Below are 15,098 nucleotides of genomic sequence, written 5' to 3'. Positions count from 1 at the left end.
CCACTAATCGTAGATTTCCAATTGGAAAAATATCCTTCCACCATTACCCTCTGCCTCCCAACACCAAACCAATTTTGGATCCTATTAGTCAGTTTGCCATGGATCCCACATACCTTAACCTTCTGGCCATCCTACATGTGGAACCTACGTGTGGGATCTTGTTAAAAGCCTTATTAAAGTCCATATAGACAACACCTAATGCCCAGCCTTCATCAATCTCCTCAAAAACTCAAATCAGGACTGATTAGAAGGAGCCAATATAACTTTGGGAAGGGGAGATCATGTCTCACACATCTTTTAATTTTTTTTTGATGAAGGTAGAGTGGTAGACATGGTTTACATGGACTTTTGACAATGATAGGCCACTCCAGAAGGTGAAGGCACAAGGGATCTGAGGCAAGCTGGCAAACTGGATCCAAATTCAGTGCTGGGACCTTTGCTGTTTGTGATGTACATTAGTGATTTGGCTGTAAATGTAAGAGGTATGTTTGTGGATGACATAATTGTTGGTATTGTGGATAGCAAGTATGGTTGTCTAAGGCTACAGCAGGATATAGATCAGATGGAAAGTTGTGCAGAGCATTGGCAGATGGAATTTAATCCTGACAACCTTGAGGTGGTGCATTTTGGGAAGTCAAATGGGGGTAGGATAGATACAATAAATGGTAGGGTGCTAAGGAATGTTGATGAACAGAGACACCGAGAGCTCCAAGTCCATAGTTCCCTGAAGTGATGAAGGTATATGAGGTACAGAATATAAGATATGTTGCAACTGTACAGACACTGGTTAGGGGTTAGGCTGCACTTGGAGTTTTATGTGCAGGTATGGTGTTATACAGCATGGAAACAGGCCCTTTGGCCCAACTCAAAGGGGAAATGATGAATAATTGTTTTCCACCAGAGTGATGGGGGTTTGGAACTTCTTGCCTGAAAGAAGATGGTGGAGGAAACACTCATTACAGCTAAACAGTTTTAGGATGTGTACTAAGAGCCGTGATCTGCAGGGCCACAACAGAGTGCTGGAAAGTGGGATTAGACTGTAGATCATTCCTACTACCACAACATGCTGGGCCAAATGAGGTTGTTTTCTATGATTGTAGGGAAGACCACATCATGAACACTGGATTCAGTACACTAATTATCTTGAAATAAAATAAATGTGTGAGTAATCATTGTATCAGGGACAGTATCTCAGCTGTAGAAAGGGAGGATGTCCTGGAGGGATCGTCTACTGAGTGGAAGTCAGAAACCGGAAGGGAGCAATCACTCTATTGAGAGTATTCTACAGATCCCCCAATAACAGCAGAGATACTGAAGAGCAAATCAGGAGGTGCATTTTGGAGAAGTGCAAAAATAACAGAATTGTTGTTATGGATGATTTAAACTTCCCCAATATTGATTGGCACCTCCTTAGTGTAAAGGTGATGGATGGGTAGGAGTTTGTTAGGTGTGTCCAGGAAGGGTTCCTGACACAGTATGTGGACAGGCCGACTAGAGGAGAGGCCATTCTGGACCTGGTACTAGGCAATGAGCCTAATTAGGTTTCAGATCTGTCAGTGGGAGAGCTTTTTGGAGACAGTGACCACAACTCCTTGACCTTTACCATAGCTTTGGAGAGGGATAGGAGCAGATGATATGGGAAAGTATTTAATTGGAGGAGGGGGAATTATGATGCTATTAGGCAGGAACTTGGGAGCGTAAATTGGGAACAGATGTTCTTTGGGAAGTGCACAGCAGAAATGTGGAGGTTGTTTAGAGAGCACTTGCATGGGCTTCTGGATAGGTTTGTCCCATTGAGGCAGGGTAAGGATGGTAGAGTGAAGGAACCATGGTTGATAAGAGACGTAGAACATCTTGTCAAGAGGAAGAAAGATGCTTACATAAGGTTTAGAAAGCAAGGATCAGACAGGCCTCTGGAGAGTTACAAGGTAGCCAGGAGGGAGCTTAAGAATGGAGTTAGGAGAGCTAGAAGGGGCATGAGAAGGCCTTGGCAGGTAGGATTAAGGAAATCCCTATGGCATTCGACATGTATGTGAAGAATAGGAGGATGACTAGTGGGGGTAGGACTAATCAGGGATAAAAGAGGAAATGTGCCTGGAGTCTGAAGAGGTAGGGAATGTCTTAATGAATACTTCACTTCAGTATTCATCAGCGAGAGAGACCTCGAAGTTTGTGAGGATGGTATACAATAGGCTAATACGCTAGGGCATGTTGACGTGAGGAAAGAGGGTGTGCTGGAACTATTGAAAAACATTAGGATAGATATGTCACTGGGGCCAGACAGGATATATCCAAGGTTATTACGGGAAGCAAGGGAAGAGATTGCTGCACCTTTAGCGATGATCTTTGCATCTTCACTGGTCACAGGAGTAGTGCCAGATGATTGGAGGAGGCAAATGTTGTTCCTTCGTTCAAGAACGGGAGTAGGGATAACCCTGGGAATTATAGGCCAGTAAGTCTTACTTCAGTAGTGGGCAACATACTGGAGAAGATTCTTAGAGACAGGATTTATGGGCTTTTGGAGAAGCATTGGCTGATTAGGGACAGTCAGCTTGGCTTTGTGAGGGCAGGTCATGCCTCACGAGCCTGATTTGAATTCTTTGAAGATGTGACACAGCACATTGATGAAGGTAGAGTAGTGGGTATGGTGTACGTGGATTTCATTAAGGGGTTTGATAAGGTTCCTCATGGAAGGCTCATTCAGAAAGTCAGGAGGCATGGGATCCAGGAAAACCTGGCTGTGTGGCTTCAGAATTGGCTCGCCCATAGAAGACAGGGTGGTTATAGATGGAGTGTATTCTGCCTGGAGGTTGGTGACCAGTGGTGTTCCACAGGGATCTGTTCTGGGACCCCTGCTCTTTGTGATTTTTATAAATGACTCAGGTAAGGATGTGGAAGGGTAGGTTAGTGAGTGTGCAGATGACACAAAGGTTGGTGGTGTTGTGGATAGTGTAGAAGATTGCTCTAGGCTACAACAGGACATTGATAGGATGCAGAGCTGGGCTGAGAAGTGGCAGATGGAGTTCAACCCAGAAAAGTGTGAAGTGATACACTTCGGAAGATTGAATTTGAAGGCAGAATACAAGGTTAATGGCAGGACTCTTAGCAGTGTGGCAGAACAGAGGGATCTTGGGGTCCATGTCCATAGATTCCTCAAGGTTGCCGCCCAGGTTGATAGGGTTGTTAAGAAGGTGTATGGTCCATTGGCCTTCATTAGTCGGGGTATTGAGTTCAAGAGCCATGAGGTAATGTTGTAGCTCTATAAAACTCTGGTTGAACTACACTTGGATTATTGTGTTCAGTTCTGGTCGCCTCATTATAGGAAGGATGTGGAAGCTTTAGAAAGTGTGCAGAGAAGATTTACCAGGATGCTGCCTGGACTGGAGAGCATGTCTTATGAGGATAGGTTGAGTGAGTTAGGGCTTTTCTCTTTGGAGCAAAGGAGGGTGAGAGGTGACTTGATAGAGGTGTACAAGATGATAAGGGGTATAGATCAAGTGGACAGTCAGAGACTTTTTCCCAGGGAGAAAATGGCTCACACAATGGGGCATAATTTTGGGGTGATTGGAGGAACGTATGGGGGATGTCAGAAGCAAGTTTTTTTACACAGAAATTGGTGGGTGCGTGGAATGCACTGCTGGCAGAAGTGGTGGGGGCAGATACATTAGGGACACGAGACTCTTAGGTAGGCACATGAATGATAGAAAAATGGAGGGCTATGTGGGAGGGAAGGGTTAGATCGATCTTAGAGCACGATAAAATGTCGGCACAACATCATGGGCTGAATGGCCTGTACTGTGCTGTAATGTTCTATGTTCTTATCCTGCAGTCAGATACTTCAATGTTTACATTGAGCTTCAAGTTGTGAGCCTTCAGGGCCTTTCTGCTTTGGATTGCCACTTATTTATTGACCATTCTTTTCCTTTCCTGCAGTGGTTGGCATGCTTCTCTGGCCTTTGGTTATTTATCACCAAGTGTCGATAAAGGTTTATGCCAGAATTGAGCCCTTGCTCAAGCGTTTGGATTTCAGCGTGAAGGGATACATGTTGACAAAACAGCATGAACGACAATGTGAGTAACCAAACAACTTGGTAATTAGAAAATTAACACTTCAGTTGTGGTACTTGATCATGTGTCAGTATCTGTAAGGTGTATTTTAGAAACATGGAACAGATTAGCATTTATTCTGGTATGATATATAAGCGAGCTAAAAACCAGGATTACCTGTTTAAACCAATCCAAAAATAACACAAATAGTTTGACTGAGCTTTGGGTCTGTGAAAGCACTACCTCAGTCCAAATATTGTGTGAAACGGTCGGTTAAGCTTGGCACCATTTTTGAATCCAAAATAGCAGAAATGGCTCCTTCCCAGGTAGCAGCTCGGTTCCTTGGACCTACTCCAGCATTCAATGTGTGGTCTTTTACCTCAGTGCCACTCTTCTGTTCTAACTCCATAAACTCAGATTTTCTTAACCCTTCGAAAAGTTTATCAAACTGTTGTAAATATATTCAGCAGCTGACTTCTCAGCCTCCTAGGGTAGGGAATTCCAAACATTCACCAACTGGGTGAAGAAATTGCTGCTCATTTCTGTCCTGTATGCCCCATCAGAGCTCACCCGTCCTGCATGGTTGATCCATTATTTTGAGACTGTGGTGCTGGTTCTAGACAACCCACACAAAGGAAACATTACCCTGTCAAGCTCCTTACGAAATTTGTGTATTTTAATGAATCGCAAGAGACTACAGATGCTGGAATCTGGAGCAACAAATAATCTGCTGGAGGAACTCAACAGGTCAGGCAGCATTTGTGAAAGGAGAAACGGTTAACACTTCAGGTCTGATCCCTTCATCAGAACTGAGAGAGAAAGAACTCCATATAACATCGAATAATACAGCACAGAAACAGGCCCTTTGGCCCACCATGTCTGTGCTGACCATGATGCCAATTTAAACTGCACATCTACCTACATGTGGTCAATGACTCTCATTTTCCTGCCCGTTCCTGTGCCTGTCTAAATGCCTCTCCAATGTTGCTATCATACCTGCTTCCACCACTTTCCCTGGCAGCACGTTCCAGTTAACTACCATTCTGTGGGGGGTGGTGGGTGGGGGGAATCCTTTCTGTTAAATCTCCTTAAACTTTCTTCCTCTTGCCTTAAACTTCTGCCCTCTATTTGACATTTCCACCTTGGGGGATAAAGATTCTATCCCCCCCTCTCTCTGCCTCTCATAATTTTATGTCCTTCTTTCAGTTGCCCCTCAACCTCCAACACTCTAGAGAAAACAATCCAAATTTGTCCAACCTCACCTTGTAGCAACACCCTCTAATCCAGGCAACATCCTGGTGAATGTGTCCTGCACCCTCTCCAAATCATCCACATCGTTCCTGTAATGTGGTGACCAGAACTGCACACAATAGCAGAGAGAGTGCGAGCAATGGGTGAATTTACTCTGATACAATGAAATAATGAGACTGTTAAGGGGCAGCTAAGCTCCTTTTTGTAATGTGTTGATTGTGTTATAAAGCCCAAGTAATGTAGCCTGGTACCTGCCCAGCAGACCAAAATGTACAAAATGATAGCAAAAGATGGCAGTCAAAAACAGCCAGTACTGATTTAAAAAAAAATGAACTAGGTATTGAAAGTTGGAGATTTCAATGTTGAGTCCTGCAGGCTGCAATGTACCCAGACAAATAATGAGATATTGTTCCTCAAGCTTGTGTTAGGCCTCATTGTAACAGTGCAGGAGGCCACAGACACAGTGGGATAGTGAAATATAATGGCAGGTAACCGGAAGCTCAGAGTAATTCCTGCGGACTGCATGCAGGTGCCCAGCAAAGCAGTCACCGCAGATTGTCCTCCAACCTACTAAAGTTGCAAAAGCTTGCCATAATTGCGACCTAATTACAATTAAATGTACTGCAGGAAGTCAGAGTTGGTACTTACAACATAAGGAATTAGTGTGACTTGTTTGTGCCATGATCGGGTCCACAGGATTCTTGAGCGGGAAGGAGAACAGCCAGAAGTCGTGGTTCATGTTGGTACCAATGACATAGGTAGGAAGAGGGATGAGGTGCTGAAAAGTGAGTTTAGGGAGCTAGGCAGAAGGCTGAAGAACAGGACCTCAAGGGTAGCAATCTCAGGATTGCTGCCAGTGCCATGCGATAGTGAAGGTAGGAGTAGGAGGAGATGCAAATAAATGTGTGGCTGAGAAGTTGGTGCAGGAGGGAAGGTTTTAGATTTTTGGATCATTGGGATCTCTTCTGGGGAAGGTGGGACCTGTACAGAGAGGACGGGTTACACCTGAACCTGAGGGGGGCCAATATCCTTGGAGCCAGGTTTGCTAGGGTGGTTCTGGAGGGTTTAAACTAGTTTGTGAGGGGGATGGGAACTGGAGGAGTAGGTCAGAGGAAAAAAGGGATGGGGAAAAGTCAGATCTAACAGGTAAAGAGGCTTTGACGAAGGAGAAGCAGAGTACAGGCTATAAAAGTAGCAAGGTGGAGGGGCTAAAGTGCATTTACTTAAATGCAAGAATCATCAGGAATAAGGGAGATGAACTGAAAGCTTGGATAAGTACATGGGGCCATGATATTGTGGCTATTACAGAGACATGGCTGACACCAGGGCAGGAATGGATATTGAATATTCTTGGTTTTCACTGTTTTAAAAGGGATGGGGGGGGGGGGGGAGAAGAGGAGGAGGGGTGGCGATACTGGTCAGGGACACTATTACAACTGCAGAAAGGGTGGATAATGTAGAAGGATCCTCTCTAGAGTCAATATGGGTGGAAGTTAGGAACAAGAAAGGAGCAGTTACTCTACTGGGAGTATTCTATAGGCCCCCCGGTAGCAGTAGGGATACTGAGGAGCAGATTGAGAGGCAGATTTTGGAAAGATGCAAAAATAACAGGGTTATTATCGTGGGAGACTTCATCTTCCCAAATATTGATTGGCACCTGCTTGGGCAGAGTTTGTTCAGTGTGTCCAGGATGGATTCCTATCACAGTATGTTGACAGGCCGACTAGAGGGAATGCCATATTAGATCTAGTTTTAGGTAATGAACCGGGTCAGGTGACAGATCTCTCAGTGGGTGAGCATTTGGGGGACAGTGACCACTGCTCTATAACCTTTAGCATTGTCATGGACGGATAGGAGCAAAGAGGATGGGAAGATATTTAATTGGGGAAAGGCGAATTATGAGGCTATAAGGCGAGAACTTGAGAGTGTAAATTGGGATGACATTTTTGAAGGGGAATGTACTGTGGAGATGTGGTCGATGTTCAGGGATCTCTTGCAGGATGTTAGGGATAAATTTGTCCCGGTGAGGCAGAGCAAGAATGGCAGGGTGAAGGAACCATGGGTGACGAGAGGTAGAACAATTAGTTAGGAAGAAGGCGGCAGCATAGATAAGGTGTAAGCAACAAGGATCAGATAGGGCTCATGAGGAATATAGAGTAGCAAGGAGGGAACTTAAGAAGGGGCTGAGGAGAGCGAGAAGGGGACATGAAAAGGCTTTGGCGAGTAAGGTTAAGGAGAATCCCAAGGCTTTTTTCTCGTACGTGAAGAGCAGGAAGATGGCTAGAGTAAAGGTAGGTCCGATTAGAGACAAAGGTGGGAAGACGTGTCTGGAAGCTGTGGAAGTGGGGGAGGTTCTCAATGAATACTTCTCTTCAGTATTCACCAAGGAGAGGGGTCTTGATGACGCTGAGGACAGTGTTGGTGAGGGTAATGTTCTAGAGTATGTAGATATCAAGAGAGGATGTGTTGGAGCTGTTAGAAAATATTAGGACAGATAAGTCCCCGGGGCCTGACGGAATATTCCCCAGGCTGCTTCGTGAGGCGAGGGAGGAGATTGCTGAACAGTTGGCTAGGATCTTTGAGTCTTCGTTGTCCACAGGGATGGTACCGGAGGATTGGAGGGTGGCAAATGTTGTCCCCTTATTCAAAAAAGGTAGTAGGGTTAGTCCAGGGAATTACAGACCAGTGAGCCTTGGGTCTGTGGTGGGTAAGCTGTTGGAAAGGATCCTAAGAGATAGGATCTATGATCATTTAGAGAATCATGGACTGATTAGGGACAGCCAGCATGGCTTTGTGAAGGAAAGGTCTTCCCTCAAGCCTGATGGGGGTCTTTGAGGTGATGAGGAAGATTGATGTGGTCTACGTGGATTTTAGTAAGGCGTTTGACAAGGTTCCGCATGGTAGGCTTCTTCAGAAGGTCAGAGGCCAAGGGATAAGGGAGGCTTGGCCGTGTGGATTTAGAATTGGCTTGCCTGGAGAAAGTGGTGGAGGGTTGTGGTGGAGGGAGTGCATTCGGATTGGAGGGCTGTGACTAGTGGTGTCCCACAGGGATCAGTTTTGGGACCTCTACTTTTTGTGATATTTATTTATTAATGACAGATGAGGGGTGGAAGGGTGGGTTAGCAAGTTTGCAGATGACACAAAGATCGGTGGTGTTGTGGATAGTGTGGAGGGCTGTCGACGCTTACAGATGGATATTGATAGGATGCAGAGCTGGGCTGACAAGTGGCAGATGGAGTTCAATCCAGAGAAGTATGAGGTGGTACACTTCGGAAGGACAAATTCCAAGGTGGAATACAAGGTAAATGGCAGGATTCTGGGCAGTGTGGAGGATCTGGGGGTTCATATCCACAGATCACTGAAAGTTGCCTCACAGGTGGCTAGGGTAGTTAAGAAAGCTCATGGGGTGTTAGCTTTCATAAGTCGTGGGATCGAGTTTAAGAGCCGCAAAGTAATGATGTAGCTTTACAAAACTCTGGTTAGACCACACTTAGAGTACTGTGTACAGTTCTGGTCGCCTCATTATAGGAAGGATGTGGAGATGTTGGAGAGGGTGCAGAGGAGATTTACCAGGATGCTGTCTGGATTAGAGAGTATGGATTATGAGGAGAGACTAAAGGAGCTAGGGCTTTACTCATTGGAGAGGAGGATGATGAGGGGAGACATGATAGAGGTATACAAGATATCGAGAGGAATAGATAGAGTGGACAGCCAGTACCTCTTTCCCAGGACACCAATGCTCAATACAAGGGGGCATGGCTTTAAGGTATTGGGTGGGAAGTTCAAGGGAGATGTTAGAGGGAGGTTTTTCACCCAGAGTGGTTGGTGCATGAAATGCACTGCCTGGGGTGGTGGTGGAGGCTGATACGTTGGTCAAGTTCAAGAGATTGTTAGATAAGCATATGGAGGAATTTAAGATAGTGGGATATGTGGGAGGAAGGGGTTAGATAGTCTTAGGTGTGGTTTGAAGGTCGGCACAACATGATGGGCCGAAGGGCCTGTGCTGTGCTGTACTGTTCTGTGCCACTTGGTCTCCTGTTCTGAAAGTGAATGGTTTATCCTAGTTTCCTTCCTACACTTGATAAATTATTGCTTTTAATTTTAATTTCTACTATATCACTTTTTCCTCAATCCAGTCTTCATTACTAATCCCCTTCATTTCTCTCTCCTTACGCAGTATTTTTTTTCAAATTAATTGAGGAAATGGCCTAATGGTCCCACTGTTTCTAACATCCTACACGACCTAAAATTGGCCCAACTTTCCATAAGTTTGGGGTCCACCATATTTCACCTGAAAGGCAAAGGTGTGCAGCAGACAGCTCCACAAATTCCACACCTAGTTTGAAGGCAGCACCTCATTATAGCCACAAGCTTCATAAGTGTCTGATCTTTGCTTTGTTTCAGTGCGTCGTCGAGCAACAGCTGTCAGAGCTGCAGATGATGGGAGTGACAGTGAAGCTGAACTGGCTGCATTCTGCCCCAAGGTACAGAGTTTTCTGATCCTCCTACTGTGTACACACGTCTCCTACTCCCCGCACCTCTCCCCCAACCCCTTGCCCTAACCTTTTTCTTGAGGCTTAATGTTTTCTTGAGGATATTTGTTACTCTGTTAATGCTGCTAAAAGAAACACTGATCTCTCTGGTTGCTCAATGAGTGGATAAACTAGTACACTGACTTTGCCATAAACTTAAATTGTTATATAATGCTGAAACCTTGTTCTTGGGGAGTGTATATAGACTTTATGGAATTAAATCATTGTGCAAATCTTATTTCGCTTCCTGTTTCTTGCATGGTCAAGCTCGATGATTCTATGTTTGCTAAGGAACTAGAAATTTCAGACTTTGAGCATTCAGATGCAGAGGTATCATACACAGAGAATGGAACCTTCAACCTATCCCGAGGACAGACCCCGATAACAGATGGTTCTGAAGGTAAGTTCTGATGTTTTAATGAGGGCAGTACTTTCTATTCACAACTCTTAGAAATTACATCTGCAGTTGAATTATTTTCATTAGTTGAACTGTTAGATTCTATTAATCAAATTGTGTGTCGGGTATCGACCCAATGTCATGGGCACTCTGATGCCATGCCATACCATACAACAGAATTTCATTCATTGCTTTAATTTTTGCCCCAGTCTGAGTCAGCTTACTCCACCTGGGATACGGGAAGTTTACAGAGGGTGAATGATCCAGGGTATTTTCAAACTGGTTGTTTTAGTCTTGGTTTTGTCCTATATATTTGGAAACTGGTCATATGGCAGATTAAATAGTGCAAGTTTCTGCCTGGGTCACAATGGAAGTTAAATACCTGAGGAAGACGAGCTTCCTACACTCGCGTGACAGGAACTTCTGAAACATTTCACTGACCCAAGTTCTCTTTTTCTCCTAGATCTTGATCGACATAGTGACCCTGAGGAGTCATTTGCAAGAGATCTACCAGAATTCCCATCAATAAACCCTGATGTGACTGGATTGGACGACGATGATGACACTAGCCTGGGTATTCCAACTGCATCGTACCAGCCTCTGCTTCAGGATAATGTGAGCCTGTCTTCTGATCAGGAGGATATTGATGAAGATATATCCCAGACTGGTCTGCCATCACCTCTGAGTTTTACAGGCAGCCAGGGTCTTTCTCTGGCAGGGACGATTGCCAGTGATATGATGGCAGCTGCATTGTCAAACGCTACTCATGAGGCCCAATTGATGAGAGATGATCCTTTGAGAGTTGCTTTCCAGACCTTGCATGAACACGGAAACATAGAAGTGGACACTGATGCAGAGGGAGATGATTTTGAACTGTTGGATCAGTCAGAACTGAATCAGTATGAGAATCTTGCCTCTCACGATCGGGGCACACGACAACAGTCAAAGGCAGGGTTCCTATCAAACTTTCTTCGAAAGCAGTAGGTTTGTGGGTGCTGGTGTTACCAGATGACACCACACTGGACCCAGTAGTTTAGAAGGGGAAGGGGTTGCCAATAATCCCCTTGTGATGACATCTGTGCATAGGTTAAAATATCTTGATTGACTCAGTGGTTACCTTTCCTTTCTCACAATGAACAGATTTGCACAGCTAAGTGTAGTGTAGGTTTTATTCCTTCTGTCATTGCTGCTTTGTTTAGTGTTACTTCTGGTTCCTTGGGTTTGAGATGATGTCGACCCAGAAAGGTAAATGAAACCACCTGACATACTTGGATTAACAGTATGATCCTAATCATGTGTTGTAGAATGCACTTGGCATGGTTATATGTATTTAAAAGACAAAGTTTCTGCAACTTTCAATGAGGTACTTCTGCATTGTCATTCCCACAGTTAATGCCTATTTAATGTACCATCTGTTATTTAGGCAACATGCAAAGTTGGTGCAGTAAAGCCAGGCTTCATTTTTTTAAGTTAGATGGTGACATCAAAATCCAGAAAATGCATCATTATGCATTTAAACATTCAGTAGCTAGGATGTGAGTTGTGGAGTGAAGCAATTCAATCCAATATGGAGCATGTTTACTCATATGCAGTAAAAATAAACACTGCTGTAGTTTGTTCAGAATAACAGGGCATTAGAAGATTCAGGCTGTGATCTTGGGGTGAGGCCCAGAGATGGTGTATAAGGAGAGGTGACTCAAGTCCAATGAGGGGTTGATGTGGGAAGGTAAATGCTTTACAAGCTTTGCTATTTCATCTCCCAATACTAGAGAAAAATCACAATCCAGCCACACAATAATGGATTGATTGTTTCTAACTGATGGTATGCGTTTGAGCCTTAAGTGAAGAATTTTGCAGAACTTCTTTGTGATATGTACCTTTTTTCTTCATTTTGCTCATGCCTATTCTGCAACTATACAATTGTCTGGTTTGAATTGGTTGCTTGTTGTACCTCAAATTCTGCAAACTGCTTTTAATTATTTTAATTTATTCATGTGTAGGATGCAGATGTCACTGACAATGTTGGCATTTATTGTCAGCTTTAATTGCCCTTGAACTTGAGCAGTTATGAGTCGACCATAATGGTGGAACTGGAGTTGGTGCTGTTGATTTCTGTGGCAATAATTATACTAAATAACATTGCTGAAAATAGTTTTTGCACCAGGAGATACTAGATAGCAATAACTATCAGCTCTGAGGAGTACATTTGATCAGATCTGATTTGATGTTTAGCTGATCAGATTTTGATGTCTCATTATAAAAATGCCTAGGCCTTGAGATTTGAAAATCGCTTGAGTATGAGCTAGGTTGTGTTATAGGAACATGCAGTGGGTGTGGCTGTGAGTTTCCTTGGTTTATAAGACCAAGGATTCGGGCTGAAATATGGTAACAGCAATGGTCTCTGGTTTGGTTCAGAGGTAATCAGACAAGCAGGAATGTTAAGTGATTGTGTAGCAGATGAAGCTGGTTCCCTGGACATCACAGATACCAGTTTGCCTTTAGGCTACAGCTGAGAAATCTGAACCTATGATGAATATCAAACTTGTTCACAATGGGACCCAAGCTGTGATCCTGCTGTCACTGAACAGTGCTGTCTAGTATACAAGCCATCTGAGAATTTTGTAGCTTTCCCTGACCAAATAAGCAGTCCTTCTGACTGCAGTGATCTCAGCATAGTATTGCATTGCCCTTCAGCTGTGAATAAATGGCTTCCATCTATTTGATCAGGGAGGAAAATAGCAAATCAAAACTTAAATGCAATGTTAAACTAAGCTTTGAGCTGAGATGTTTTGAGGGATGTAATGCTACAATCCAAAGTTCTGCAGGATGTGCTAGAGCAATAGTTTTATTTAAGCTGATGTGAGTGGGCAGAAATCTTTGAAAGTTAAGATAGTTTAATCCATATTCATTATTTTGACTTCTAAAGAAATTTAATATTGATGAACTATAGTTTGATCTGTTGCATTTTATAGAAAACCAAGATCCAGTGGCTGCTGGATAGCTAGATAAAAGTAGAAATACTTGGTAGGTCAAACAACATCTGTTAAGAGGAAGATAGGTAATGTTTCAGCTTCAGTCTTTCAACATTTTAATATTCTGTTTGAGATAAACTGTAATGTTGAAGGGTTGTGAGTAAGTAACAATAATTATGCAGGATTAGCAGCTGGCAGCACAGGTATTGTGACTGGTGACAAATATGATGTAAATCAGAGAAAAGGTGGTTGTGCACTATGGATTACAAAACTTTTCCTGCAAAACTCTTGCCCTGGCCCTGTGTACAATGATAAATTTAGAGCTGTATGGCCACTGCACAATTCTCATGCCTGCTTTCACAAGAGGTTTATTTCGTATTTCAGGGTCTTATTTTTGGTCAAAGGTACTCTTTATTTAATCCATGGTAGCTGTTAATAATTGTGAAGAAGAAGTGAAAATCAGCAGATTCTAACAGCTCCTGAAATTAAAAACTAAAGAATGGGTTAATCCCTCAAATCTTCAGAAAATTGTGTGAAATTATATAAACATCAAGTTTTATTTGAAAGTTAATGAGCTTTGAGAATTTGAGGCAAAGCCTTTTCTTACCTACAGCTCTGTGACGTTTTAATCCTATTACAGCCTCAGCATTTCATTAGAAGCCAAGGCAATTAAAAATTTTGTAAATACAAAATGGATTGAACTGTCGTGTAGAATGTGTAGCATCAGTGGGTACACTGTGTATTTTTGATGTTATGTGATCTTCAATGGCACTTTGTGTACTTAAACTATTTCAACCTGTTCATTTTCAAAGATTAATTGACTTGATCCATTTGGACATTTTTGTAGCAAAGTCACTTTATTTTTGAACCATTCATTAAAGTGATTTTCTAAAAATGTGAATGGAATTCTGAGGGCTTCATTTTCAAATGTTTCCATATTTGCATGATCCAAGTTCTGTCCAGTTGGTGTCTGTCATTTCAAAATTTGGGTTTTGATTGCTCTCTTGCTGTTGAACTTCAGGAAAAATATTCTGATGATAAGGGCAAAGTAAACAATACTCAAGAATGAATAAAGTTGAAAACATCTGAGTAAGGAGAGAGACATTAAGTACATAGCCAAAAGAACAGCCCATGATAACAAATATGAAAGGTTTAGGAGTCGAACAATTAGGAACCTAAAAAGAAATTATGAAATTAACTTATCAAGGAACAAAACAAATAGTAAAATATTTTAGAAATATCAATAAATGGCAGGTTAAAATGGGAATAGGGACATCAGTAAATTGGTAAATTATTGTCAAATGTACAGTAAAAAAAAACTTGCATACTGTCCATACAGATCAATTTATGACAACAGTGCATTGAGGTAGTACAAGATAAAACAATAAAGTGCAGAATAGTGTTACAGTACAGAGAAAGTGTAGTGCTTTTTTATCTTCTGCCTGACGGGAGGGGGGAGAAGAGAGAATGTCTGGATAGACAGGGCCATATTGGAAGGAATAGTAATGTTGGATGTTGATGAGTAATGTGGTATATGCATTTAAAATTGAATAAAGGGAAATTGAGGATAAGTCCTGATCCAATAATTTACAAAAATGCATTTAATAATTCATTAGACAAAGTTAGAATGGTAGAGAGCTGTCAAATAAGCAATGTAATGCTCATGTGTAAGAGGGACAGAACATGGTCAAAGGAATTATAGGCCAGTCACCTAAAATCATTTGTTGCAAGAATAATAGTGGAACATAGAACTGTACAGCACAGGAACACTATGTTGTGCCGGACTAATTAAGCTAGTAACTAAAAGCCTACTGAACAATTCCCTTATGCCTACACAAGGTCTCTATCCCTCCATTCTCTGCATATTTGTGTGCCTATCTACTATGAGCTTCTTAAGTG

General features: G+C 42.7%; 1 protein-coding gene across 2 annotated transcripts in view; it reads left to right on the top strand.

Annotated features, from left to right (window-relative positions):
* The window catches only part of retreg3 (reticulophagy regulator family member 3), a 40,568-nt gene extending 25,620 nt beyond the window's left edge, over window positions 1–14,948 (top strand). The window contains exons 6-9 of one of the 2 annotated variants that reach the window (XM_052038860.1): window positions 3,934–4,071; window positions 9,703–9,782; window positions 10,122–10,230; window positions 10,691–14,948. In XM_052038860.1, coding sequence (XP_051894820.1) covers window positions 3,934–4,071; window positions 9,703–9,782; window positions 10,122–10,230; window positions 10,691–11,211 — 848 coding nt within the window. In that variant the 3' untranslated portion in view covers window positions 11,212–14,948. Of the gene's footprint in view, window positions 1–3,933; window positions 4,072–9,702; window positions 9,783–10,097; window positions 10,231–10,690 lie in introns of both variants that reach the window. The other variant, XM_052038858.1, reaches the window with a different exon arrangement.
* Window positions 14,949–15,098: the final 150 nt, after the last annotated feature.

This window comes from Pristis pectinata, chromosome 25, assembly GCF_009764475.1.
Source record: "Pristis pectinata isolate sPriPec2 chromosome 25, sPriPec2.1.pri, whole genome shotgun sequence".
In the NCBI taxonomy this organism is placed as follows: Eukaryota; Metazoa; Chordata; class Chondrichthyes; order Rhinopristiformes; family Pristidae; genus Pristis; species Pristis pectinata.
This window is presented reverse-complemented; position numbering and strand designations above follow the sequence as displayed.